At 33.9% G+C, this 25,213-nt stretch overlaps 4 protein-coding genes across 5 annotated transcripts; 1 reads left to right on the forward strand and 3 right to left on the reverse strand.

The window, feature by feature from the left end:
* Positions 1-4,888: 4,888 nt before the first annotated feature.
* LOC126653530 (proliferating cell nuclear antigen) lies at positions 4,889-7,668 on the forward strand. Its single transcript, XM_050347433.2, has 4 exons — positions 4,889-5,399; positions 6,418-6,570; positions 6,680-6,777; positions 7,222-7,668. The coding sequence occupies exons 1-4, from the start codon at positions 5,081-5,083 to the stop codon at positions 7,450-7,452; spliced, it is 801 nt and encodes a 266-aa protein (XP_050203390.1). The 5' UTR covers positions 4,889-5,080; the 3' UTR covers positions 7,453-7,668.
* A 257-nt stretch (positions 7,669-7,925) lies between these two features.
* Positions 7,926-10,911, reverse strand: LOC126653529 (probable sugar phosphate/phosphate translocator At3g11320). The gene is made up of 4 exons (XM_050347432.2): positions 10,152-10,911; positions 9,345-9,448; positions 8,720-8,948; positions 7,926-8,314 (listed from the first exon to the last, which is right to left on the reverse strand). The coding sequence occupies exons 1-4, from the start codon at positions 10,581-10,583 to the stop codon at positions 8,168-8,170; spliced, it is 912 nt and encodes a 303-aa protein (XP_050203389.1). The 5' UTR covers positions 10,584-10,911; the 3' UTR covers positions 7,926-8,167.
* A 1,313-nt stretch (positions 10,912-12,224) lies between these two features.
* LOC126653425 (cytosolic enolase 3) lies at positions 12,225-18,947 on the reverse strand. The gene is made up of 13 exons (XM_050347320.2): positions 18,727-18,947; positions 18,489-18,643; positions 17,741-17,915; positions 16,896-16,967; positions 16,681-16,797; positions 15,350-15,430; positions 14,613-14,689; positions 14,214-14,317; positions 13,962-14,060; positions 13,784-13,869; positions 13,600-13,686; positions 13,023-13,220; positions 12,225-12,643 (listed from the first exon to the last, which is right to left on the reverse strand). The coding sequence occupies exons 1-13, from the start codon at positions 18,829-18,831 to the stop codon at positions 12,575-12,577; spliced, it is 1,425 nt and encodes a 474-aa protein (XP_050203277.1). The 5' UTR covers positions 18,832-18,947; the 3' UTR covers positions 12,225-12,574.
* Positions 18,948-19,757: 810 nt separating this feature from the next.
* Positions 19,758-24,800, reverse strand: LOC126687175 (neutral ceramidase 1-like). 2 transcript variants are annotated; one of them, XM_050381609.2, is made up of 10 exons: positions 24,683-24,800; positions 24,168-24,537; positions 23,536-23,744; positions 22,397-22,741; positions 22,037-22,301; positions 21,673-21,943; positions 21,445-21,570; positions 21,139-21,202; positions 20,747-20,913; positions 19,758-20,399 (listed from the first exon to the last, which is right to left on the reverse strand). In XM_050381609.2, exons 2-10 carry the CDS (start codon positions 24,485-24,487, stop codon positions 19,851-19,853), a joined length of 2,316 nt encoding a protein of 771 aa, XP_050237566.1. In that variant the 5' UTR covers positions 24,488-24,537; positions 24,683-24,800; the 3' UTR covers positions 19,758-19,850. The 2 variants fall into 2 exon arrangements, with proteins under 2 accessions (XP_050237566.1, XP_050237565.1); XM_050381608.1 differs by having other exon boundaries at positions 21,445-21,943.
* Positions 24,801-25,213: the final 413 nt, after the last annotated feature.

Here is a 25,213-nt window from a genome sequence, read left to right on the forward strand (position 1 = left end):
CCTGGTCGATATGAATAAATCACACATTTTTTCAATTTAATTACGCCTTTAAAAAAATTATATAAATACATTTTAAAAAAAATAATCATACTCGGAGCCATAATGCATTTTTATGACATTAAATCTAAATATAAAATTAATAATAGAAAATAAGTAAAAACATTTGTTTAAAAAACATTGCTTGAAAATTCTAGAGTTACATTAAAATAATTAAGATTTTAAAACAAATATTTTAAAACAAATAATCATACTCTGGAGCCATAATGCATTTTTGTACTATCTTTCAGTTTGTTACGTTTTAGTTGCTCTTTGATAGTTTTTCAGTTGATTGCATCATCTTTTCATAAATTATTGTAGTTGCTTCCTTATCCACGTTTCACATAAAAAAAAGTTTGCAAGTATCATTTATCATACAAATATATTTATAATGTTAGTTGGTAAATAGCAACAAATAAAATAGAGTGAATAATATCTAATATAATGAGTAACAAACGATCAACTGAAAAGCAAACAATAAACATCAAACGGGGTGTTGCTATTCGCCGCCCGCTTTTACTTAGCACCGCACAGGCGAAAGACATTTCTGCCCCTCTAGCAAAATTTCAAAAAAAAAAGTTCTCTCAACTCATTCGAACACACTCGAACAACTACGTAAAAAGTCGAGTAAAATGACGGATAACGAGTATAATTCGTCGGGAAACGAATATCGACGTTCGGAAACAAGTTTTTCCGGCTTTTCCGAGATAAAAATTAGTTTTTTTAAATTTTTATTTAAAATTTTTGAAGGGTGACGATTGCGTTTCACGTCCTCTCCAAAGGAGGGGACGCCGGAATTCGGCGTCCTCTCCGGAGGAGAGGACGTGAAAACCAACGTCCCCTCTAGAGGAGGGGACGCCAATTTTCGGCGTCCCCTCTTCTAGAGAGGACGTTCGGCGTCCTCTCTAGAAGAGGGGACGCCGAAAACCAACGTCCCCTCTTCTAGAGAGGACGTTCGGCGTCCCCTCTAGAGGAGGGGACGCCGAAAATTGGCGTTCCCTCCTCTAGAGGGGACGCCGAACGCCGGCGTCCACTCTTCTGGAGAGGACGCCGGCGTCCCCCTTTTCTGGCCGCGACCAAAACGTCGCGGCCGGAAATTATTATTTTTTTAAAAAAAAAAAACCTTAAAATGATTTTTTTAATAATGACAGTGATTTTTTATTACATATTATTACGACTTTGTATTACATATTATTACGATTTGGTAAATGTAAGTATTTATGTTTTGCAGGTTCATTTAGAAGATTATGGCGATTTTCATCTCGTTCGGAATCCGACATTTTCGTAAAATATGAATAGAGTTGAATGAGTTGAGAGAATTTATGTTTTTTGTTTATGAGTTGGTTTTCTATTCAAAAAGTGAAAAGGGCAAAAATGTAATGTGGCTGTGCGGTGCTAAGTAAAAAGGGGCGGTGTTTAGCAATTCAGAACGAGTAACTAACGAGCAACAAAAGAAGAAACCAACAAGTGATAAAAAAGTGAAGTCAACAAATCTATTTTTCTAAAATAAGAATTAACAGACACTAAAGAAGTTAACTTTAAGAACCATCACTTAATAGTGTTGGTATGGTAAAAAAACATTAAATAAAAAATAAAAAAGACTACATATAAATCATAAATATTTTGAATGACAAATGTATATATATAAATAATAAATTATAAAATATAAAGTTCTTATAACTAAAAATAATACAATAAATTTTTTCTTTAAATAAAAATAAATAAATTATAATTATTTTATAATAAAAAACAAATATTAAAAATTGTATGATAATTTGACAAGTCTTTATCATAAAAGACAAATGTGTGAAAATAAATAACAACTATCGTAATAAAATTAAAGCAAAAGTTGTTGTTCTAAAAAATAAAAAAATTGCCACATAATAATAATTTTGATGTGATGCATTTGACTCTTTCTCTTGTAATAATTATTACATATTCTGTTGAATTAAAAGAAAATTATAAACAATTATAAGAATTTGATATTTGGGCTTGTCAATGATTATATAATGACCTCTTTAGATAAATACCAAAAAAAGATAAAATATTCTCAAGAATACTACCTCAAAATTTTCTTTTTAAAATACAATTTGTACTTTTTTTTGCAAAAATAACTTTTGTTATTCTCAAAAATGTTTTTTTTAATCTCAGAAATATGATTTTGGTTACCCAGCAGTATACCAACACCGTTGGTTAACCAACAAAAAAAACTATTTCAAATTCAAATCTCCATTTTTATTAAACTAGTTGAAAATTCTATTACAAACCCCTCCCCTTCATCACTGCAAGAGCAACCATCAAATAAAACGTAAATCGTCTTTTTTAAAATCTAAAATTATTGATTGACCATTTGTTAACCAACATGGTTTTAAAAAAAATAAGGTCATTAGTGTATTGGTTAACTAGCAACAAACATAAAATTCAGCAACTGTTTGCTAACGATTTCATTAATGATATATTCAAAATAAAAATTACAAGTTAGCTAACGATTTACCCAATGTTAACCATTGGTTACCCAACATCCAAAAATATTACAATTCTCACAAACATTTCTTCAAACACCTAGAGTGCAACATGCTGTGCAACACAAAAAAATCGAACCACAAACATAAAATTCAGCAACTGTTTACTAACGATTTCATTAATGATATATTCAAAATAAAAATTATTACAAGTTTACCAACAGTTAACCTAACGTTTATTAACAGTGTATTAAAATAAAATTATTGGTTAACCATTGGTAAATCATTGGTTGACTAACAACAAAACCGATCATAAAATTACAAATCAAAAACATTTTTTTCGTTGATTTGCAGATCCGATCTTCGTTGTTCATTCGTTGTTCAGGTTACCTAACGGTTTACCCAATATTAACCATTAGTTATCCAACACCTAAAAAATATTGCAGATACATATAAGCATTTTTTTCAAACACCAAATATTGCAGTGGTGCTGCTGTTGATGGTGAATGAAGGTGGCGTGAAGAACGGCGGCGTTTCGACGACTTGAAGAATTTACACAAATCATAAACAAACTTGCACATTTAAATCTGAAACTTACAGATCTAAACTCAAACCCTTCATATGGATACACAAATTAAAACGTTCTCTCTCTTCTATGCAATAACAGGCTGGACAGCCGGCAAGAGGGTGAACGACGAGTAGTTTCGGGGTTAGAACGAGAAAGACTACCGGCCAAAAAGAACGAACGGCCAAGACCCATACCGGCAGAAAACGGCGACATCATCGTTTTCTTCTTAAAGGTGTCGCCGTTCTCGTTTTAGTTGGTTGGGCTCCAGTAGTAGAAGTGGACTCGCGGCGGAGTTGAGAAAGAAAAATTCGGCGGCTGTAGATGAAAAGGAGAATAATAAAATTGAGATGATAAAGAAATTAGGGTTGGCTGAGATAAAAGTTGAAGGAGTAATATTTGTGCAAAAGTAAAAGTATAAAAATCAAAAAACAAAAGAATAAAATGTAGATAGCTAAAATCAAACCTAACAGCGTAATGATCTAATTATTTTGCTTAATTACCATATTTTATCTAATTTACTCTTATATAATAACCCATGCTTGCCACAGCAGACCATAATCACGTATTCATGCAAAACAAAAAGTAAAAAGGCGCACGCTTGCCAATAACAAGTTTAAAAGAGTAGTTTTACAAACATATTAAAAAAAGGGGCTAATAATCATCGACGGTCCTCGATTTTTACCCCAAACTTCCCTAAACCCCCTATACTTTCAAAAGCTTCCCTAAACCCCCCAAACCTTTATGGCGGCGCCATTGACGGCCCTTATGGTCGAAAATACCCCTTAAAAATTTAGGCTGTAATTATATATAAAAAAAAAAATTGGCGGCGCCAGGTGTCAACTGACACGTCATTAAATATCCAAAAATAATTAAATCACCCAAAATACCCCTCAAATATTTTAATCAAACCACACTAAATCAAACCCAACCATATTAAATCAAACCCAACCATCCGGTCAACCTATCACCACGCCTGCCGCCGCCCGCCGCCGCCGATGTCGTTCTCCGCCACCAACATCGCCGTCCTCCGGCCATATCTGTTCTTGGAACAGATTGCCAAATTTGTTATCAAGAACAGATTTGGAAATCTGTTCCTGAGAAATCTGTTCTCAAGAATAGATTTGGAAATCTGTTCGTGATAACAGATGAAATCTGTTTCTGCGAACAGATTTCATCTGTTCTCAAGAACAGAATTTTCTGTTCTTGAGAACAGAATTTTTCGAGAAGACGACCCAGCCGGTCGTCTTCTCACCTGAGAAGACGACCGGAGAAGACGACCAGATCCGGTCGTCTTCTCACCTGAGAAGACGACCAGAGGGGACGGGTTAGTTTGGGTCGGGTGGGTTAGGTCGGGTGGTGGTTTGGGTTCGAATAGATGGTTTATGTTTGGTTAGATTTTTTTTCAAATATTATTTTGAGGGTATTTTGGGTTTTCCAATTTTTTAGGGTATTTTGGTGACGTGTCAGCTGACATGGCGCCGCCAATTTTTTTTTTAAAATGACAGCCGCCAAAAAATGACGGCGCTGAGGGGTATTTTCGTCCATAAGGACCATGAATGAGCGCCGCCATAAAAATTGGGGGGTTTAGAGAAGCTTTTGAAAGTATAGGGGGTTTAGGGAAATTTGGGGTAAAAGTCGAGGACCGTCGGTGATTATTAGCCTAAAAAAAAAAGGCGTATAACATGTGATTTTCTCAATATTTTTCTGAAAAAATAATAAGTGGGCTCTCCACATTTAGGCCCATTTGATCAGTTTAACTCAGCCCAAATTCTCTCCTTCCCTCCTTTTCTTTTTGTTCCATTTTCACATTTTCGTGGCGGGAACTAAACTCTCCATTTCCGCCAAAATCCCGCCAAAATCCCTAATTTTATCTCTCGCCTTGTTTAAAAACCCTAACTGTAATAAATTCCACTCCTCACGCTATTCTCAACTCACCCACGCGATCTTTCACAACTTTAATTTCCTCCATTCCTAACAAAACCGTAACCCTAATTTTGGACAGTTTTTCCGCAAAATGTTGGAGCTGAGGTTGGTGCAGGGGTCACTCCTGAAGAAGGTGTTGGATTCGATTAAAGACCTAGTGAACGATGCCAACTTCGATTGTTCGTCGACTGGATTCTCTCTGCAAGCCATGGATTCGAGCCACGTGGCGCTGGTGGCTCTGTTGCTTAGATCGGAGGGGTTTGAGCATTATCGATGTGACAGGAATCTTTCCATGGGAATGAATCTCAACAATATGTCTAAAATGTTGAGGTGTTCTGGTAATGATGACATCATCACTATCAAAGCTGACGATGGCAGTGACACTGTCACTTTCATGTTTGAAAGTCCCAGTATGTCTCTTTTGCCCTTCATTTTTATTTGTTGCTAAAACTATTATGTTGTTTTTGTTAATATATCGTGTTTATGCATATGTTTCTGTCTGTGAAGTAAATAAATGAAAAATTAAGCAGAAATGAAATATTTTTGGTTAATATATTAGCTGTTAAACTTGAGTGTATTGAAGCAATTTTGTGTGTCACAGTGTCGGTGTTTTGATTTAGTTAGTTACATGTTGAATTAGTTATTTTTATTGTTAATTTGTTTAGGATTTACTAAGTTTAAGATTTCATTTGCTTATATCTGTAAAACTTTGGAATTAGGAGGTTATATGAGGCAGTTCATTTGTTAATTAGAATTTGTAACTTGATTTAGTTGTTTTGGGTGTTTGCTTTTCTAGCTATTGAAGACTATGTTGGATTTTGTTTGTTTGTTGGGATAACAGTTATTGCTAGTATCAAGATGGATTTATTATTTTCAGACTTGGACTATGTAATGTTAATGATAAAGCAAAAACTAGTGTGTTTTGGAATAATTTAGATGCAAGTTCAACTGATTTGATTTTTTTTTTCCAAGAAAGCTTGTTATTTAAGTAAAACAATTGCTTGAATCTAAGCATTCTATGAAGTTGCTGAAACATTCATGCTGTTTTTAGTAGCAGCGTGAAGGACGCACTAGATTTTTGAAGATTTTGGTTTGAGGAAATTTGATTTCAAAGCAATGTTGAATTCTAGTACTAGATAATCTGAACTTGTGATTGATTGAGTAACTTTTGCATTGATTTTTGTTATAAGAGGGGTTTAGCTTTTCTGATCCTGAGATGCTATGGATTTCTTGCTTTTAAAGTTAGAATGTTAAATTTTTACTGCTAAATAAATTACTTGTGTGGCGATGTATTCATTTCTTACTCTCCAGCTTGGACATATTGTTGCCTTTCAAACCAGTGGCAATCTTGACTTAATAATCATTTTATGTGCGATTCTAGCAACTGATCTTCTGCTGTTTGCTTACCCTTGTTGTCACTTATTAAAGCACAAGACAAGATTTCGGATTTTGAGATGAAGCTTATGGACATAGATAGTGAACACTTGGGAATTCCTGAGGCAGAATATCATGCTATAGTCAGGATGCCATCAGCTGAATTTGCAAAAATTTGTAAAGATCTTGCAAGCATTGGTGATACAGGTACATTGAATTTTGTTGCTAATGAGATGCATTAGTTCTCTGCATGTTTCATTCTTCATTGATTTTTTATTATAAATTATAACATATTTGTGTTGAAACGTGCACGCAGTTGTTATCTCGGTAACAAAGGAAGGAGTAAAGTTCTCCACAAGAGGTGACATTGGTACTGCAAATATTGTTGTCAGGCAGAATACTACTGTAGACAAGGTATTTCTCTTTTTATCTTGTTATTAATGATCAAAGGTCATTGCGGTCTCTAAACTCATGCATTGGGTCAATTAACTCATAGTTACCAATTTTAATCTATTAGGGACATTACTCTCTAAGGTTAGGTTAATTAACCCCCAAATTGTACAGAATGAACTTGTTAACGGGCTGTGATGACCCAATTTGGGAGTTAATTGACCTAAACTTGTCCCTTATTGATTATAATGGTGAAGTGTGAGTTAATTGACCCTGACTTATAAATTTGTTGGCTGGAATGACCCTTTCTTCTATTATTAATTGTCTGTCTCTGAACAACCAGAGTGTACTAGTCCAATATCAAATGTTTTTTAACTGATAAGTTTTACTCAAACACAATGTATCAAATATCAAATATCATAAGATAGCTTTTGCTGATATACTCTGACACGATTTTACATTTTTCAGCCGGAAGAAGCAACCATCGTTGAGATGAATGAACCGGTGTCATTGACATTTGCGTTGAGGTACATGAACTCTTTCACCAAGGCAACTCCATTGTCAAACACTGTCACCATCAGCTTGTCTTCTGAACTTCCTGTTGTGGTCGAGTACAAGATTGCTGAAATGGGTTATATGAGATTCTACTTGGCTCCAAAGATAGAAGAGGATGAGGATGAAACTAAGCCCCAAGTATAAATGTCACTAATCATTAGTAGAGTGTTAAGTTTATGTTCTATTAATTAAATTTTCAGATTCTACTCTGTTAGAATGCCTGTCGAGCGTCTTTTTTCATGAATGGTTTACATGTAGAAGCCTTATTATCTGGTAGTTTGTAGAATTCTTGTAAGTTCCTTTTTGCCTGACATTTTGCTACTGATTGTGAAGTGATTACTGGCAAGACTGTTTTTTCTAGTTTGCATCTGTTCTGTTTGGAATTGGCTGTAACCGACCAACTCAAATTTGTTAAATTTCCAAAATGAAGACGACCAACTCATTGGTTTGTTGCACGAATGACGTGGTGCAACTGTTGCTTTGTATAATTATTCTTATTACCATGGTTATCTAGTTACAATTTTGATTTGGTTTGGCTTACGGTCTGATTAGGTCCTTGCACTTTCCTAATTATGAGTCAGTTGATTTGTTTTGATCACCAAGACGAACAAGACAGATTGATGTAAAAGATCTAATCATCTTTGAATTTTCTATCAATAAAGAACTATTCCTCTTGAATAAATCTGAATCAAAATTGTGATTGATAATTTAAGGGGAAAAATACAAAAACTATAGGTTTCTATAAGTCTTCAACTGAGTGCAAAATTGAACTTGCTTCCAATTCCTTGACGAGCTGAAAAGTTTGACAGATGGAGAGATGAAAGGGAAAATGGATTGCACATCTGTTTACTGTTAATCCTCATTTGCTCCTTTTTTTGGCTTCACTGTAGAGAATGACTCCCATAACGGTTATCGAGTATCCGAACATTCCGGTAATTGATACCGGATTTCTGAATAACAGAATAGAGATAACCACTGCAACTGCGCCTTTTGCATTTCCCAAAACCTGATAACACCAAACAATTATTTTTCATGAAACACACAGTTAGGTATGGCACAACGGTGTTATTTTAAATTTTTCTATGTTAACATGAATTTTTGTATCCAAAACGCTAAGTTTCAGACATGTTGCCGAACTAGAAGCATTGATTGAATGAAGTGTATGTGGAACTGCAAACTAGACACACAGTTATGCACTTGGATGATAGAACAACTTCGTTGCACGAAAATGCTGAAACACTATTTTTTTACAATAATATGTTATAAAAATAAGATTCACGAGTTTCAAAATCGTTTTCGTTTTCAGAAACAAAACACCAAAACATAGAGTTCAACAAGTTGTTACGTGAAACATAGTAAACCAACATCAAACAATTCGGAAAATGGAAATGATCGGAACAGAGAGGCGTACCTGAAGTGTCAAGGCGCTGGTGTGTTTGGTGACCAAGAAATTAGCCAAATTAACAAAATAAGCAAGAGCAGAATTAAAGGTAAGATATAAGATGAATTTCTTATCATCTCTAGCAAGTGCAATTGTGATCCCAATCACATCTCTTTCTGTAATTATCACTATAGGAAGAAGAAATGCAACTGCAACAGGAGCCATGTACATTAATAGGTTCATTGAGTGAAGTTTCTCCCTGATAAATTACCACAAAACTTTGCAATCATTGATCATAAATACCATAATATTCATAACAAAACGAGGTTAAAAATAGTCGCGGTTACTGAACTATAGATTTTTTACACTCCAGTTACCATCATTTCATTTTTTATATTTTTGATAACTCAACTTTCATTTTCTTAGTAGGAGATTACTTGGTGAATTCCGACAAATTATTATTTGCATGACTTGCGTTGCCATATGAGCAATTATTGACCGGAATTGTGATAGTAATGTCATATTTTGTGAAAACGGAAGTTGAATTACCAAAATATAACAAATGAAATGATAGTAATCGAAGTCTAAAAAGTCTATAGTTTTAGCAACCGTACAAAAATTTAAACCGAAAAATGTCATTGTAGACAGACAATACCCTTCGGAGGATAGCAAAATTCCTTGAAGCACTGATTTGAGTGCACGAGCCGCTGTTGCACCAATACACATTATGAATCCAAACAGATGAAAACTTGGTTCTCCCTTTCATCATGTAATAAGGTTCAAAAACAACAACACAAAAAACATATTTCAAATCAGTAACTAAGATCAACATTTACCACTTGTAGCAATTAATTAATACACACTTGCATACAGTTCAACTATGTTTGTTTCGGTATATGTTATTTCGGTTAATCGAATAGCCAAATTGTAATTGAACTGGAAAAAATGTGTAAAAAACAAATTGGAACAGAACCAATTTTTTTTTTTTGGTTTGGTAGGTTATTTCAGTTAATCGAATAACCAAATTTCATTAACATTAATTACTAAAAAAAAATTGGTGTCATTTGATCATTAATAAAAATTTAGAGAGAAAAGCTCATGTTTAAAACCTACAGAAAATTAGAAGTATAACTTACACTTCTGAAAAATTACAAAAAGAACATTATATATATAAAATTTGTTCAATTCAATAGTTCAGTTAATTCGGAAAACCGAACCAAACTGAATTAACTAAAATTTTCAGACTCTTTAACCATAATCGAACTAAATTAAGTGAAACTTGAACCAAACTACAATTATACTTTGATTCCATTGATTAATCCGTTTATACCCGAATACTGCACACCCCTAACGAAAAACACTAAAAATGGAAGCGGAAACCACTAAAACATACGAAACCATATTTTTACGAGAATAGGTTATAAATATAAAGTTTCGGAAAACGAAGAAAAAATGTGCTTACCCCACTAGCAATGACAACACCAGTGACAACAGGAACAAGAGTGAGATAAGTGAGCCAACCTTCCTTCTTGAAAGTAATAAAATAAGCAAAAACGGCAGTAAAAAACGGAGTAGTAGCCCCAATAGCTTGATTAAACGACACCGGCAGATACTTCAGAGAAACATTACCAGTAACAACCGACAAACAAAAAATAATCCCAAGACCAGAAATTTTCAGAAGCTGAACTTTAGACTTTATAGTTTGTAAGGGAACAATCTTTAACCAACAAATAGAAATATAACCAAATAACGAACATGCCATCATGTGACATAATGTCAGAAATATTGGGTATCTGAATCCATAATTGCTTAGTAAATACTTGTTTAATAATATTACACCAATGTTTGATGAATACCATGCTGTAATTAACCCGACCGTGAAAAACCGACTCATTATATATATTTTTTTTGGATCTGATCAACAAACGGGTAAAGAAGCTTCACTATTAGAAAACTGCGATTTAGCGACGGATTTTAGCGGCGGATCACATGGTGTTGTGAAGGTAGAAATGATAAAAGAAAAACAGGATGAATAAAAAATGTTTTGATCTTTATGACAAGATTTTGATGGGATATGAGGTTAGATGAAGAATTGGAAGATTGAATTTAGGAGTTTAATTCGGAGAAGAGTTATTGTTATGTAAGGTTTGTTTGCTTTTTCTTATATTTGTTTACGTTATGAAAAAGGTATTCAAGTGTTGGCAATGGTTACATAACTTGTAGTATTTTCGTAGTTGAGTTTTTAGGTTTTGATGAACTATTATTGGCATTGCATTTGACCCCTTTATTTTTATTTGGGATAATTCTATAAAAAATTATGACATTTAGATGAAGTTTCATTTTAATCACGATTTTTAAAAGTTGCCATATAAAACCATGAACTTTTATTTTTTTCAAATCTATCATCAAATTAATTTCCAGTGTATATTTGCTGACGTGGCAACCGAAATTCGGCTGATTTGAAAAAAAAAATGAAAGGTAAAAATACACCGGAAAATAATCGGTGATAGATTTGAAAAAAAATGAAAGGTCATGTTTTTATATTGCAATTTTTAAAAGTCGTGATTAAAATAAAATTTCATATAAAGTTTGTGATTTTTTATGGAATTAACCCTTTTTATTTTTATTTTCTCAAAGGCAAAATCTGCATCATAGAAGTGTCAAAATATAAAATATGAAACACCTCAAAAAAAACTCAGTGAACCGGTCCAAAAATAAATGATGATTACTATAGAAACAATCACAAAAAAAACTCGTTGAGTCACCAAATGGGCCATTCTATTACACTCACGGCATACAAACTGAAACCTAACCTCTGAAAATGGAGAAATCAAGCTAAGGATGAGGGACTAATTGCATTAATGAAAATCTGACAATCACCTTTAAAACTTAAATGATTATAATATGTATGTAGCAATTCTTTCATTGGTGTCCGTAATCCCAGTGCTTCTATCACAAAAGACTTCACTACACTAGAAAAACGCCGAGCCCTAGCCAAGATGAATTTACCTATAATATCTCACGAAGTACAAAGCCAATGCCTTCTAAGAATTCAAATTTATAGCACCATCAAAATTGACTTTATAAAATCTGATAGGTGGCGATAACCAAACAAAATAATCAACACATATAGAGGTTGAAATACTTTGCCTGTTATGAATTGCAGATACCTTTTGTATTACCATGATATACTCTTGTTGTTCATCTTTTTCTTTTGTATTAATTGATGATGCTGACCAATGGATTTGGTGAAATACCAAATCATCACGTGCTTTTCATATACGTCATACATTATGACAAAAGTATATTTTTAATAAAAATCATGCAACGCACGGGGCTATAGCTAATACTAGCATAATTGGCCATGAAGGGATTGTTTTGCCAAATAAGACTTGATGTGGGGTAAAATCTTATAGTTGCAACATTTACTACTCTGAATATGATTTAGCTGTTTTTGTTTTTATTCTTTCTTTTTTCCTCCCACTAAATTGAATAAATAAAAACCAAATACTGAAACTTAAAAGCTGAGGAACCATACAACCAACACTGGATCAATTTACCAAAATATTCAGGTTTTTGCACTACCATACAACAAATCTACGAGAAACTGGAGAAAGTTCAATCCAATATGAACATCAATCCATGATGAAATTTATGCCATCAATTTAAAACTGGACAAAAATTACCTCTCAACGGATCTTGCACATTTAACTACAAATTCTTCGCCATGTTTTTCTGAAAAGAGCCACATGCATTCACTCAAAGCCAAAAAGGTAGCCTCAAAATGTTGAATCGGAATATCGATTTACTCAGTGTAACTGAATATTTACTTGTGATGCCTCAAGCAGTACGAAAGAATTGTCAGGAAAAAACCTTAAGCCTATCTCAGGTGAGTCTCCAATCTTCTCCGGTGTATATTGCTTGATCACCAAGTTCTTCCTCGATTCGAAGCAACTGCAACAAAATTCAGCCCATTAGGTTCACATTTACCTTCTTCTCCAAGACAGCCTCTCAGTCAGAATGGCAGTTTTTCATGAATTAACATAACATGTCCTATCTCTGGTTTACATTTAGCTTTAACAGTTAAATTTGCTAACAAGATTTTCGATGGCGACAAATACCAATGATAAGTAGAAATGAGTCTCCCCAGGTTTTAGATTGCCAATGGTCAAAAAGCCAAAGGAACAAACAAAGGGTTTACTTTACCAATTTGCACCATAATCACCCTACATCCTACATATTCAGGTTCAACATAGAAGCAAAAGATGGAGAAGTGAAAATGGTAGAAAGCCCAAGAAAATGTACATTTTTTAATAACATTATGTGAAATTACCTGGTTGTATTTTGCTAGTCGCTCTCCCCTGCAAGGAGCACCTGCTTTGATCTGACCAGTGGCCAGGCCGACAGATAAATCAGCTATGAAAGAATCATCTGTTTCCCCACTCCTGTGAGATGCCACTACTCCCCAGTGAGCGTCTTTTGCTAGCTTCACAACTTCTAAAGCCTCTGTTACTGTCCCAATCTGGTTTATCTGAATTTAAGCCACAGAACAAATTATACAACAATATATATATAACGCAAGTAATTTATTTGTAATTATAGAGTGGATAATCATAAAAATTCTTAAGACATGAAACCCTCATATGAAATAGGACATGAGAAGAGCAATATATGTCCTCTTAAATGATAGAGCAGGTAGATTTCATTCCATTTTAAGCTTTATTCTATTAGGGGAGAATAAAGACTAAAGACCATCAATAACAGATTTAAGCCAAAATCGAGGTGTTTAGCAGACGTAAACCTAACTGGCCACCACAATGAAAGATGCATTTTGCCAAAGCAACTCAACATCAAGGACAAAAAGGGCCTCTTGCATTAGATGACATTTTCGCACAAAATTACCAGCATACCTTGAGAAGAAGAGCATTACAAGTGGACTCAACTATTGCTCTCTCAATGCGTTTTGGATTTGACATCAACAATCGATCTCCTACTACCTGCAAAAGATTATTTCAGTTACATTTGTTCATATGCTTATGCAGGTCCAAAAAATAAAGAGAGCCTGCAACTAATCGAAAGATATAAAGAACAAACCTGGCATAGTCCAAGGCTTGAAAAATATTTGATGTGTTCCCAGTCCTCCTTGTCAAATGGATCTTCGATTGAGACTATTGGGTACTCTGAGATCCCAAACAAGAGATAACATTAATCATTTGCGAAACATAAGCCAATAAGAATTTATAGAAAATGTCATACTGGATGGTATACGGACCTGTACATAGAGTTTTGTACATATCAATCATATCCTCTCCTGACTTGAAATTTTGCCCCGACTTATTTGGAGATTTGAAGTCCAAATCATACTTGGTACCTATTTTTAGAGTTGGGAATATAAGGGAAGGCGTGAGTTGTTAGCATGCAGCTCTCATATACAGAATACAATAAACAGAGCAGTAATGTTTAAAGTGAAAAGAAGCAGAATTCATGTCTCTTATAAGACTACTTCATGGAGAATGTTGATTACCTATACAAAAAGCAGTAGCGGCAACGTCAATCGCTATTTTTATTTTGTCATTATACTCTGTTCTGCTGATGGCCTCTTTAACTAGATCCAAGCCTTCATGAATACTGCAACAATTGGATAGGACACATTACAAGATCAAAAAGGAAAAGGAGAATAAAAAATTAGAGATGTAACTCAATTTCAGAGGACAGAAAATGATACAATCAAAAGATTTTTTAATATTCATAAACAAAATTTTTTTGCTTTTAATTATTTTGTCAATAGTGGTTTATACATGACTTGCTTTTGCTTAACGTGTTTCATATTCCATTAAACATATGTTTGACATTTGAGAAACTAAATATTTGAATGCTAAACCAGAAAGTAGGACCATCTAGCATGAAAAAAGGTAACGCTGACCTTGAAATATTAGGAGCAAAACCACCATCTTCACCAACATTACAACCCTGCTCACCGTATTTTTCTGTAATAACAGCCTGTTCTATTTGATGACACAAATTAAAATCAATGGATGATTGGAAAAAAATTAAATATTAGTGTCTTCTAATCAACAAGAGAGTTCACCAAAAAGTGCACAAAACAACCATGTAGACGCACTCTCAACCACAAAGAGTACAATATCCTTCAAACTTACAATTGCCTTTGAACACAATAAAATTCCATATCCAGATAAATTTTGTTAGGCTCAAAATCCTAAAAAGAGTTATCCCTGAAAGGAAAAACTTCAACCAGCTATATGAGCTCACAACTGTTTCTTTTTCTTTTCTTATGAGAATACAACTGGTGTTAACTACTGCACCTTTATTCACATGACACAACATCCATGCATATAAAAAAAAATCGTCAAGACACATACAACCTTGCAAAGCTCATAGCTGACTCTATTTAGAGGGTACATCTCAAATTGTACTAGCCATCCTTGTTATCTTATTAAGTCATTGATATGACCACTACTAAGGTCAAGGTTGGTTAGTGTACCAAATAAACAAAACAAGACAAATGTGCATGAGCGATAGAGATAAATCCAAACCATTCACATAAAGGTGAGCCTTAAACAGAGCTAGGGCAAGTCTCTAATCTGAAAAATGTCGACGAAAGTTAATATTTTGAAAGGTAAGAAAAGGAAAAACGATTACCTTCAGATGATGATAGGTTTCAGAACCCATCTGCAGTGCCTCAGAAAATCTACTGGCACCAATTGGAAGAATCATAATTTCCTGAGAATATATAAAGTAAATTTTTCTTTATATATCGCTAAATTAGGTAATTACTAGATACTGAATTTTAAGATATTAAAAAATCTAACTGCATCTGCATGTAGTACCAACATGAAGAAATTGAATTTAATAAAGTTGCCCAAAGATAGAGTTCATGATAGACTTATATGTCTCTGTAAAGCAACTAAAAAAGAAAAGGACAATCAAATCAACACCACTAAGTAATAGAGTTCACTTATCTTGAGAGCAACTAAAACATGAAGTCATTAAACTTCCATGGAATAAAAGAGTAGACAATAAAAGTTGAGAATTATGGTTTATTTATATTTGGATTCAAGACAAAAAACTTTATTTTTTTCTCAGCATTTATCCCAATTCATTCCACTAAGTAACTAGATTGAACTACCCACTCTACTCAATGGTAATCTATTTTTATGAGAACACAAAATCAGAGACTTAAAACAGCAGAACAAACATGCATATACTGTTTGTGTTAACTTTCACCATGAAATGTTGATGAAAAGTTACAAATTCAAATACTCAGGGAAAAACAAAAGCAAAAACTCTATCAAATGCTTATAGAGTAAAATGCATACTAAAATATGCATCCAGTGAAACCATTATGCTTCAATTTTATTTTTTTGCAAATGGATAAGCAATCATTTAATTACAATTTCAAGGGGATAATCTAATAAAAAATTGGAGCAAAGAAAGGCTGAGAAACTGAATTCTGGAATAGCTATTAAAAGTTAATAACTTAGACAGGGAAAAAGAAAAATTAGTTCATGAATTGAGGGCTGAAAATTATTGTAGACCTTTTATTTTATTTTAAATGTCTTTGGTGCTAAACCCAAATATAATTTCTATTTACATCAGTGAGATTATTTATTGTTCAATATGCTATAATGTTCAAGTTCCTTCAGGAAAAAAGCGCATTTATATTCTTGAGACACATCTTCTCTTAATGCATATGAAATTAGTGCTTTGACTATGAGTTACAATATTCTTTCCACAAATGCAAAGAAATAACTAAGGTAATTTAATTATGAATGTAAATACTTGATTTTTCTATTCTCCTGTCTAGACGCTAATAGTTATAAATCTCAAATGAGCTTCCCTGTTTAAAATAATTCCAAGTCATCATGAACATTATTCAGAATTTTCTTAGTTTTAATATATAAATCAAGTGAATTTTAGCTGAAAAACAAAAATCAGTGCATGTTCAACATAGACTCATGACAGAAGAATACCTGAAAAGCAAGATGATTCCCTGCATGTTTACCACCACTTATAATGGTGAAGGCAGGGACAGGAAGAGTCATGTTAGTTTTTCCAGAGAGATCAGCAATGTGTTTGTAAAGTGGAACCTGAAATTTGAGTCATAAAATTTGAAGTGCACAATTTTTCAGTACAATAACAACTGCTTTAAGCAATTAAAAATCCAAGGTGATGTATATAAGGATACCTCCTTTTCAGCAGCCCCAGCTTTGCATGCAGCAATCGACACAGCTAATATAGCATTTGCTCCAAGTTCACCCTGCGGGTGACTTAAAAGTAAGTAACGGAATCCCCATACAACTCTCAAACAACTAGAACAGGTATACAATCATTTCCTGAAAGCAAGTACATGTTAACTACAACTGCAACCTTCCAGTGATATATCCACATGCTAAAAGCCATCATCAAACCACATCTACGTAGTTGTTCTGGAGAACTTATCCCTAAGATACCATCACGACGAGATAAGGCAAGCATCCAATAGGCACCATTAATTAGAGCGCACCTAAACTGAATCCTTAATTTGTATACACACCACCAACAGAAAATTCCACATTACCAATTGAACAAGTAATCATGAAGATCTGCAGGTGTTCCTTAAAATGCAGACAGACGTCATATATATCAATGTTTAACTATGGTTTGGCAAGCTAAACAGCTATCTCATCTGAAAAAATAAGCAACAAACGAATCTGCTGGTTTTCTCTTCATGATCAATTGAACAGATAAACAAATTGTGTGCACCAGCAAGGAATAGATTCTTATGAGAACAAACTAGAATCAGAAGATGATTACGAGAAGTATGAACCATAATAATTGATCTTTGACAGAAGTATCGTCCTATTTAACAATTTCCTCAGGGTTTTATCTATCCCTTCGTTTACCAATAATTTCGAAGGATCATCAAAGCTGATATTGGGACAAGTATCCAGTCAGACTCTAATCGCAGCATTTCAGTTTCTTCAACTCCAAAATGATAATCATAACAGTAATATATCAAGGCAAAATTAAAAAGAAAAGAAAATAAGTTACCTTCTTCTCAGTTTTGTCCAAGTCAATCATGGCCTGATCAATTTGTGACTGAAGTGTTGGATCCATACCAATCAATGCTTCAGATATTTTCTCATTAACATTCTTAACAGCTCTTGTCACACTATTACCAAGATATGTTCCTTTATCCCCATCACGAAGTTCAATAGCCTCATACCTATTTTTAAAACCAGTAGAAGTCATTATACATATGAATTCTTCTTGGATTAACTAGACCTTGTTTGGAATAAATCTTTTGCAAAATGAGTTAATAACTGATTTGAATTGGATTCTTGCAAAATCATTTCATTTTTTGCCAAACAACTCTTTTAAATGTCCAAGAACTCAATCAATTTAAATTCTCGCAGATATTTTACGACTTCATTTTCCTTCAAAATACATTTTCCTATTCTTCTTCAAAGTTTAAAAGATCTTTTATAGTGTGAAGTAAAAAAGAATTCAATCCTAGCATTTGCGACTTCTGCAAGCATGTTATACTTCCCGAAAGCTAGGTTTCGAGTTCAAAGAACTGAATAACAAAACTCTATCAATCATGACGTTCGATTAAAATTCAGATTCTACTACAATGCACAAATTCCTAGTGAATTCTATTTCCTGATATCAGTAATTCAGTACTATATAAGCTAATATTATAGAACATGTAAAACAAAACAAAACAAAAAATAACATAGAGATTAATGATAATCAGCAATTCAAGAAAATTAAAAAATGCTGAACAAAAAGAACATACATGCCGGTAATATCGCCGCTAGGAGCAGAAGCACGAAACATGCCTTTATTAGTAAACAAATCAACTTCAACAGTCGGAATTCCTCTGCTATCCAGTATCTGTCTCGCGTTTATCTTCGTTATCACTGACGGAACCGCTTTTCTCATGTGATTCGACTGTAACATTAATCTGAGTTAATTAAGTTTTGGCAAAAAACATAAACAAAAATTGAATTCAAAACAAAATTAATGAATATTACGATGAATAGAACGGGATCGGGAGTTTTGGCTCTGACGGATGCATTAACAGCGTCTTCGATTTTTCTGGAGAGCATGTGCTTGTCTAGATACTCTTGCACAGACATTTTTTGATTAATTCTTGCGAGATCAATCAATAATTTCACTTGAAATGTGTTGATGACAACAGAAAATATACAAGGATTGAAGAAAATTGAATCGAATATACACTGAACTACTGAAGCTGCCAAAATTTATTCAATTCATGGGGAGAGCTGGTTCTGCTTGCGGTTTACGGAGTGAAGAATAAAACGACAATGTCGTTTACATGGAATTTTTGTTACGAGAGGTCTTTAGTACGTTGTCGTTTTGGAATGCGTTTTTTTTAATTAAATAATTATTTACAATGATTCATAAAATGCATATAAAACTATTTTAAATATATAAATTGTCTAAATTATAGATACTTATTGTTATCAAAAGTATAATAAATTTAATTTAATTGACTAAAATTAATTTAATTAAAAGTATTTTAGATATTTATCTAGTCAAAGTTCTAAAAAGGGTCGAGGAAGTAAAAAATCAAAATTCAAGAATCAGACAAGATCAAATGAATGTTCAAAGACCTGATAAACAAAACATAAAATTAAAAGACCAGATAAATAAAAAATGTGAAATTGAAGAATCAGATAACACTTAATAAAAGTTTAAGTACCGAACAAACAAAAAACATAAAATTAAAGAGAGTTTAAAATGGATTAATCCTATATTATAATATCATTTATACCATTAATTAATCTTAAATATTGTATATAAATAATAAAATCCATATCGGACTTAATTCTCAATTATTTTATCAATTCCAAAGTTTTTTTCAAGATCAATTTTAATATTGAGCTTCTAAAAAAATTCCGATCCAGCTCAATAATATTTCAACTCGACTCGTTTATAGCTCGCTTTCCATTAGACATAGACCCAATGGGTGCAAGCGTGTTAAAGCTTCACCCACTTTCATGTTTATAAATACTTCAGAAAAGAAAATGTAATACCATGCTAGCCACTAACCAATTGCTATTTAGATAATTTGTAGTTCAAAATACAGTACAACAACAGAAAAAATGTACAAACACTGGCATAATAAACATCATCATACTACAACAAATGCACTAGATGAACCCGTGAAATGGCGAATCGAACCCAGAAGGCTCTTTGCAGCACCAAAATGTCTTATTCTATAGACACCAGGTCTAGCTGACTGAGGTATCCGCCATTCCATGGTTGCCCGACTGCGCGTGCTTAGTTTTGATGGTCTCGACCACTTAAATCGGAGGCAAAAATCATCATCGTCATAAGCTGGAACCCATGTATCCTTTCCCTCAAGAATCTCGACAAGGGCGAATGTACCTTCGGTCATGAGGTCATTTCTGGGGCAAGCTGACCAGAAAACAACCGTCACAGTGTCACCTCTCTTGAAAGTCGAGTTCTGAGGAACATCGGTGGTGCAATCCCCAAAACTTGCACCGGGAGGGGTTGCATCCATGACAACTGGTGTAAGTAAGCCTATTTGCTTACCGAGGAGGTCAGGTGGTTGTGGACCAGGCTCCACAGGTTGGCCAGCGACAAGAGCCTTTGCTAACTTCGTGAACTCCTGAATATATGCACTAAGTGTATGCGGACCAAAAAGTGTGGAGGCACCCTGCAAATGATATTTTTGAGTTCGATTAATCAGAGAAAAGACAATTTCCTGCAAGCCATGTTGCACGAAACTATCGAATCCGGCGTTTCATTTCCATTTCTAAAAACATTTCTAAAGCTCAAAAACTTAATATTTATAATCTATTTTTTAAATAAAATGTCTTTTTTTCCGTTTCACATTTCAGCGTTTTCGTTTCCATATAACATGTAGCCTTACAGCAACCAAAACAATCTTCTAAATATTGAATCATGGATTTCAAATAGTTCACCATGCCATGGAAATATATATTTTTTAAGTTTTAAATAAACTTACATATTTTGCATGCATTATCTTAAATAATTACTCACCTCATATCTCTGAACTTCATACTCTTCAATGGTGGTCACGTACTGTGAGTAAGTATTAGTCAGTCCTGCTATGACAACATGAACATTGTTATTAAATTGTTTGTTTCCGCTTGTGAGCACCGACTTCACAGCATCTCGAAGACGCCTCCCCGCCATAGTTGTGAATTCTGTTTGGAAAAAAAATAAAGAATTTTATTAACTTATAGAAGCATACTGAACAAAAGAATCATTGCTTGGTCTGTCTTATTGTATGTGATAACCAAATGCTAATAATATTTATCCTGGCCAAATTCCAATACAAGTTCCTTAAAATGGACAAATAATAAATCTACCAATGATGAAATTAGCCTTGCAAAACAAATAGAGAAAAATAGGAAAAGGCAAGCTCATACCTCCTGGTACACTAAGAATGACTAGCTGGCCTACTCGGAGAATCTGGATTGGAAGTATTGAAGGCTGTGTAAAGATGAACACATAAATTATTTTAGGAGAAACTACTAATTCTAGAGCAAACAGTATGAAACTAAAAAGTGGGTGTAAAACTATCATCCAAGATATTTTCACTAATTAAAGCTATTTATCTCAAGCTTAATACAGTCAAAGAAATGAGAGAGAAGAGTGTAGTCAAGTTTAAGGTCTCGTGACAACGATCTACTGACTAGAACATTGTTACATCAGTAATAAAGAATGTAACTTACCGCCCAGTCATATGGTTGCTTCATTTCACCGGTGTCAAGTAAGATGGGCTTTGGATGCTGACAATCAATTTGTTCCTTATTTGGTGTTTTAAGGAAGTTGCGAATCAGCCTCCAGAAGGCATTGCCCTGTAATTTATAGAAAAAAACATAACAAAACATTCTCATCAACAATATCATGATAAAAAAAGATGATAAATCGACGCGGATTAAGATCATACAGATAATTACCTTGTCGTCTCCTTGCTTAAAATCAAAAGCCCCAGGTCCATCTGTAGTTCCTGCAGCAAATCCAAATCCCATTGCAGCAGGACACGTTTTTACGAACTCAGAACCTCCCCCTTTGTTAGGAAGTGTTACTTCAAGCTGAGAGAAGTCTAGATAAGTGTGACGAGAATCAACCTTCCCATTTAGTTGCTCAGATGCTTTGTTAAAAAGCTCCACAGCTTTTCTAAATTGCCTCTCCCCAATAATACGTGTACTTTCAAACTCGTCAGGATAACTGTCAGGTTAAGTTCAACGTACAAATTAGCATGAAATACAGGTAATAGACATCTTCCACTATCAAAAACACCAGAAGGAGGTGAAAAAATACCCTGGTCCTCGGCCATAGCACAACTCGTTCTTCCCGCCGCAGGTACTGTGATTAAAATCACAAGGAAGCCCAGTATCTGTACAGAAGGCACCAAGCACATTGGGGCTAACATCGCCACAGTTGCTTTGGCAAAATGCAGATACAAATGCAGGTTTGTCGGCCTGCCTAAGAAGACTGCGGACACGTCTTGCAGCACTAAGAATCTTAGTAGCTGGTCTACCAGGAGAAGACTGGAAGGACGCAGCAAGCTCTAGAAGCTCATGGTCTGAAAATAGTATACACAAATGACAAAAAGTAAATAGGACAATCTTCAATTTCTCCCTCCTCAACCTAACATTTAATGAATGTAAAATTACTTACGATTATCACGCAAGTTTGGAATTATATTTGAGACTCGTCTACGGGTCCCATCAACTTCACTTCCATCAGAAAATGAGAAACCAGTACCCTTATTCTCGAACGAGTCCTCCATAAATCGGGCAGCAGCACCCTTGTTATCCCCACTTATCAAAGAGTTTGTGCGACTCATTGAAGTACCATGGGTGGCAAACCAATTGAAGCTACCAATTGGACCCCATTGATCATCAACAAACTTCAAAAGTGTCATTTCTTTATCAACATCGTACTTGTATTTGTTGCGTTCTTCTGCAGGGTTATTAAGATATGAGCTAGGACTGCGATTTACACCAGCATCTAATAGCTCACCTGTCAGTGCAAAGACAAAATCATTATAAGACTAGCCTGTCTGCTAAGCAAAAAAAAAAGAGGAGGAGAAGAAAACATAAACTGAACAGAAAAAAAAAAGAAATGATGGTAATTTAATATGGGGAAGCATATATAGGTACATGGCACTATAGGAAAGGTAATAAAAGATTAAAACCTTGTTGTAAAAGTAAATAATATCAAGATCTTACTGTATCTAGAATTCACTAAAATCTATAAATATTGGAATTCTTTCTTTATATTGCACTGAAAGCAATCATCAATACAGAAATTGGCAAAGAAATACAACCTAAAAATAATTAGACGAAAAAAAAAAATCATCCAGATGTAACTTAACTCGTCATTGACATCACATCCATAGTTCGAAAGATGTCCTAAATTTCCATATGAAGTAAGGAAACAAAGTTCCTTCTATCAGAATTAGAAAAATCTAACATAATGTTTGCTGATGAATACAATTTTAAGCCTATTATTCCCCTTGTATAGAAAGTAATATATCAACCCCAAATCTAGAGGTTACTCTTATATGTGTGAAAATAAACAAGGAACATAAGTTCCTTGCAAGACTGAAACAAACGAAATATAGATCTCAAATATTGGAAATAACGAAATTCAGGGTAAAATCATTAGTACATAAACTACGTGCTTTCATTAAGAAAACAAAATCCAGAACAGCAATTAAAAGACGTGGAAGCGAACTAAGTTATCCGAAGGCAGAAATTATGGTAACATTTTATACATTGACATGGTGATCCAATGGTTGTTATTCGCCTTACCGTTATTCACAAAAATTGAACCCGGACGGAGATTTTCATGAGCTTGTACTATGCTCCTCTCAATGCCATCCACAAGAATATCAAACGACTGACGAACAAATCCAAGAGAAGTAACAATATAAGTAACATACTGTAAATAGCCTCCAGGACCAGAATGAGTGTGAATACCACTGATAGCAACATTCTTTTCAGTATAAAGATCCCCATATCTGCAAATTTCATTTCCATAAATATCATTTTAACTAACAATTAATAAAATAAAAAAACAATCTTCTAATCTTTCACCATTTCCCAACATATTTGCTAGATAAAAGCATTTTTCAAAAGAAATATTGTGATTGTTTAGCTTATGATCCCCACCAGGGTATCAATTCAAAGCATTCCTGGTTAATCAAACAAATGCTAACTAGGCAGCACGCACACTTCATTCAATCAATGTGCAACATTTCGGAAATCTTTCCGACACCTGACACTTCGGACATGAAACTTCATTTTTTACATAGAAAACCTTAAAATAACACCGTTTCGCCGTTTCAATGTCCAAGTGTTCCGTTTTCCCGTGTCCGTGTCCGTGCTACCTAGGCTAGTTTTATACAACAGAAAATTTAGAACATAACATAAAACATTTCTACCTTGCTTTCAATCTCTCCAAAACTTTAATGGTCACAATTTGTGCAGCCATACAAGCATCAAGATTGACAAAAACAACCCTGTTACCCTTTGGTTCAGCCACAATAAAAGTCCTAGCTCTCAACCTAAAGTGAACACCTGAAGCAATCTGTTCAGTATTAGCATATCCCATCATATTAACATCAGCAGCAGGTCCTGTAATATCAGAGCTTCCTAGTCCAATCAAATACTTAGAAGAATCTGATACCACTTCTCCACTACTCACCACCAAAACCGCTAAACAACCCCAAAACCAGAAACTAAAAGGTGAAAAAAACTCCATCTTTAACTCCAATAAACAGTAAAAATGATCAATTTTTTCTTCTCATTTCCCTGAATCAAAAACAAAGAAGTACCCAGTTAATTATTCATCATAATAAAACTAAAACTGATCAGAGATGAACTTAATGATCATTAACTTGGAAGTGGGTGGTCAATTAAAACTGAGAAAAACACTAGAAGTTTATAAAGTTTGTACCTTTCGAACCAAACCAACTGCAATGCAATGATCTGGTACTGATTTTTGAACTGTGAACTGGGTTTGTTTCAGAAACTGAGAGTGGAAAATAAGAATTTGATTGGGTTTGTTTGCAATGAAAGTTTTTGTTTTAATTCTTTTATAGTAGTATATACAAATACTATATAATTTGGATAGTATTACTTTTTTTTAAGTATAAGCGGAAAACAATATTCTATTAAAATTTATTAAATTTGTAAGTTTTATTTCTTTTACAAACGCTTTTTATTTTTAATTAAACGAAAAAAAAAGTTTTTTTTGGAGAAATTAATTAATTAATTTAGAAAATTTGAATTTAGAATAAAAAATGTTTGATTTGTTTGTGGATTTAGGATCCTTTTGATTCGCAAGAGAAAAGGCGGAGAGAGCTTTGTGTTTGAAATATGGTGCTTATTTCATTAATCCCGAGATTTATTGCATTTGTCATTAGTGTTCTAAATGTTTGATAATTTTGTCTTAAAGATGGAGTCTTTTCCACAAGTGTAAACATGG

The sequence above is a fragment of the Mercurialis annua genome, linkage group LG6 (genome assembly GCF_937616625.2).
Source record: "Mercurialis annua linkage group LG6, ddMerAnnu1.2, whole genome shotgun sequence".
In the NCBI taxonomy this organism is placed as follows: Eukaryota; Viridiplantae; Streptophyta; class Magnoliopsida; order Malpighiales; family Euphorbiaceae; genus Mercurialis; species Mercurialis annua.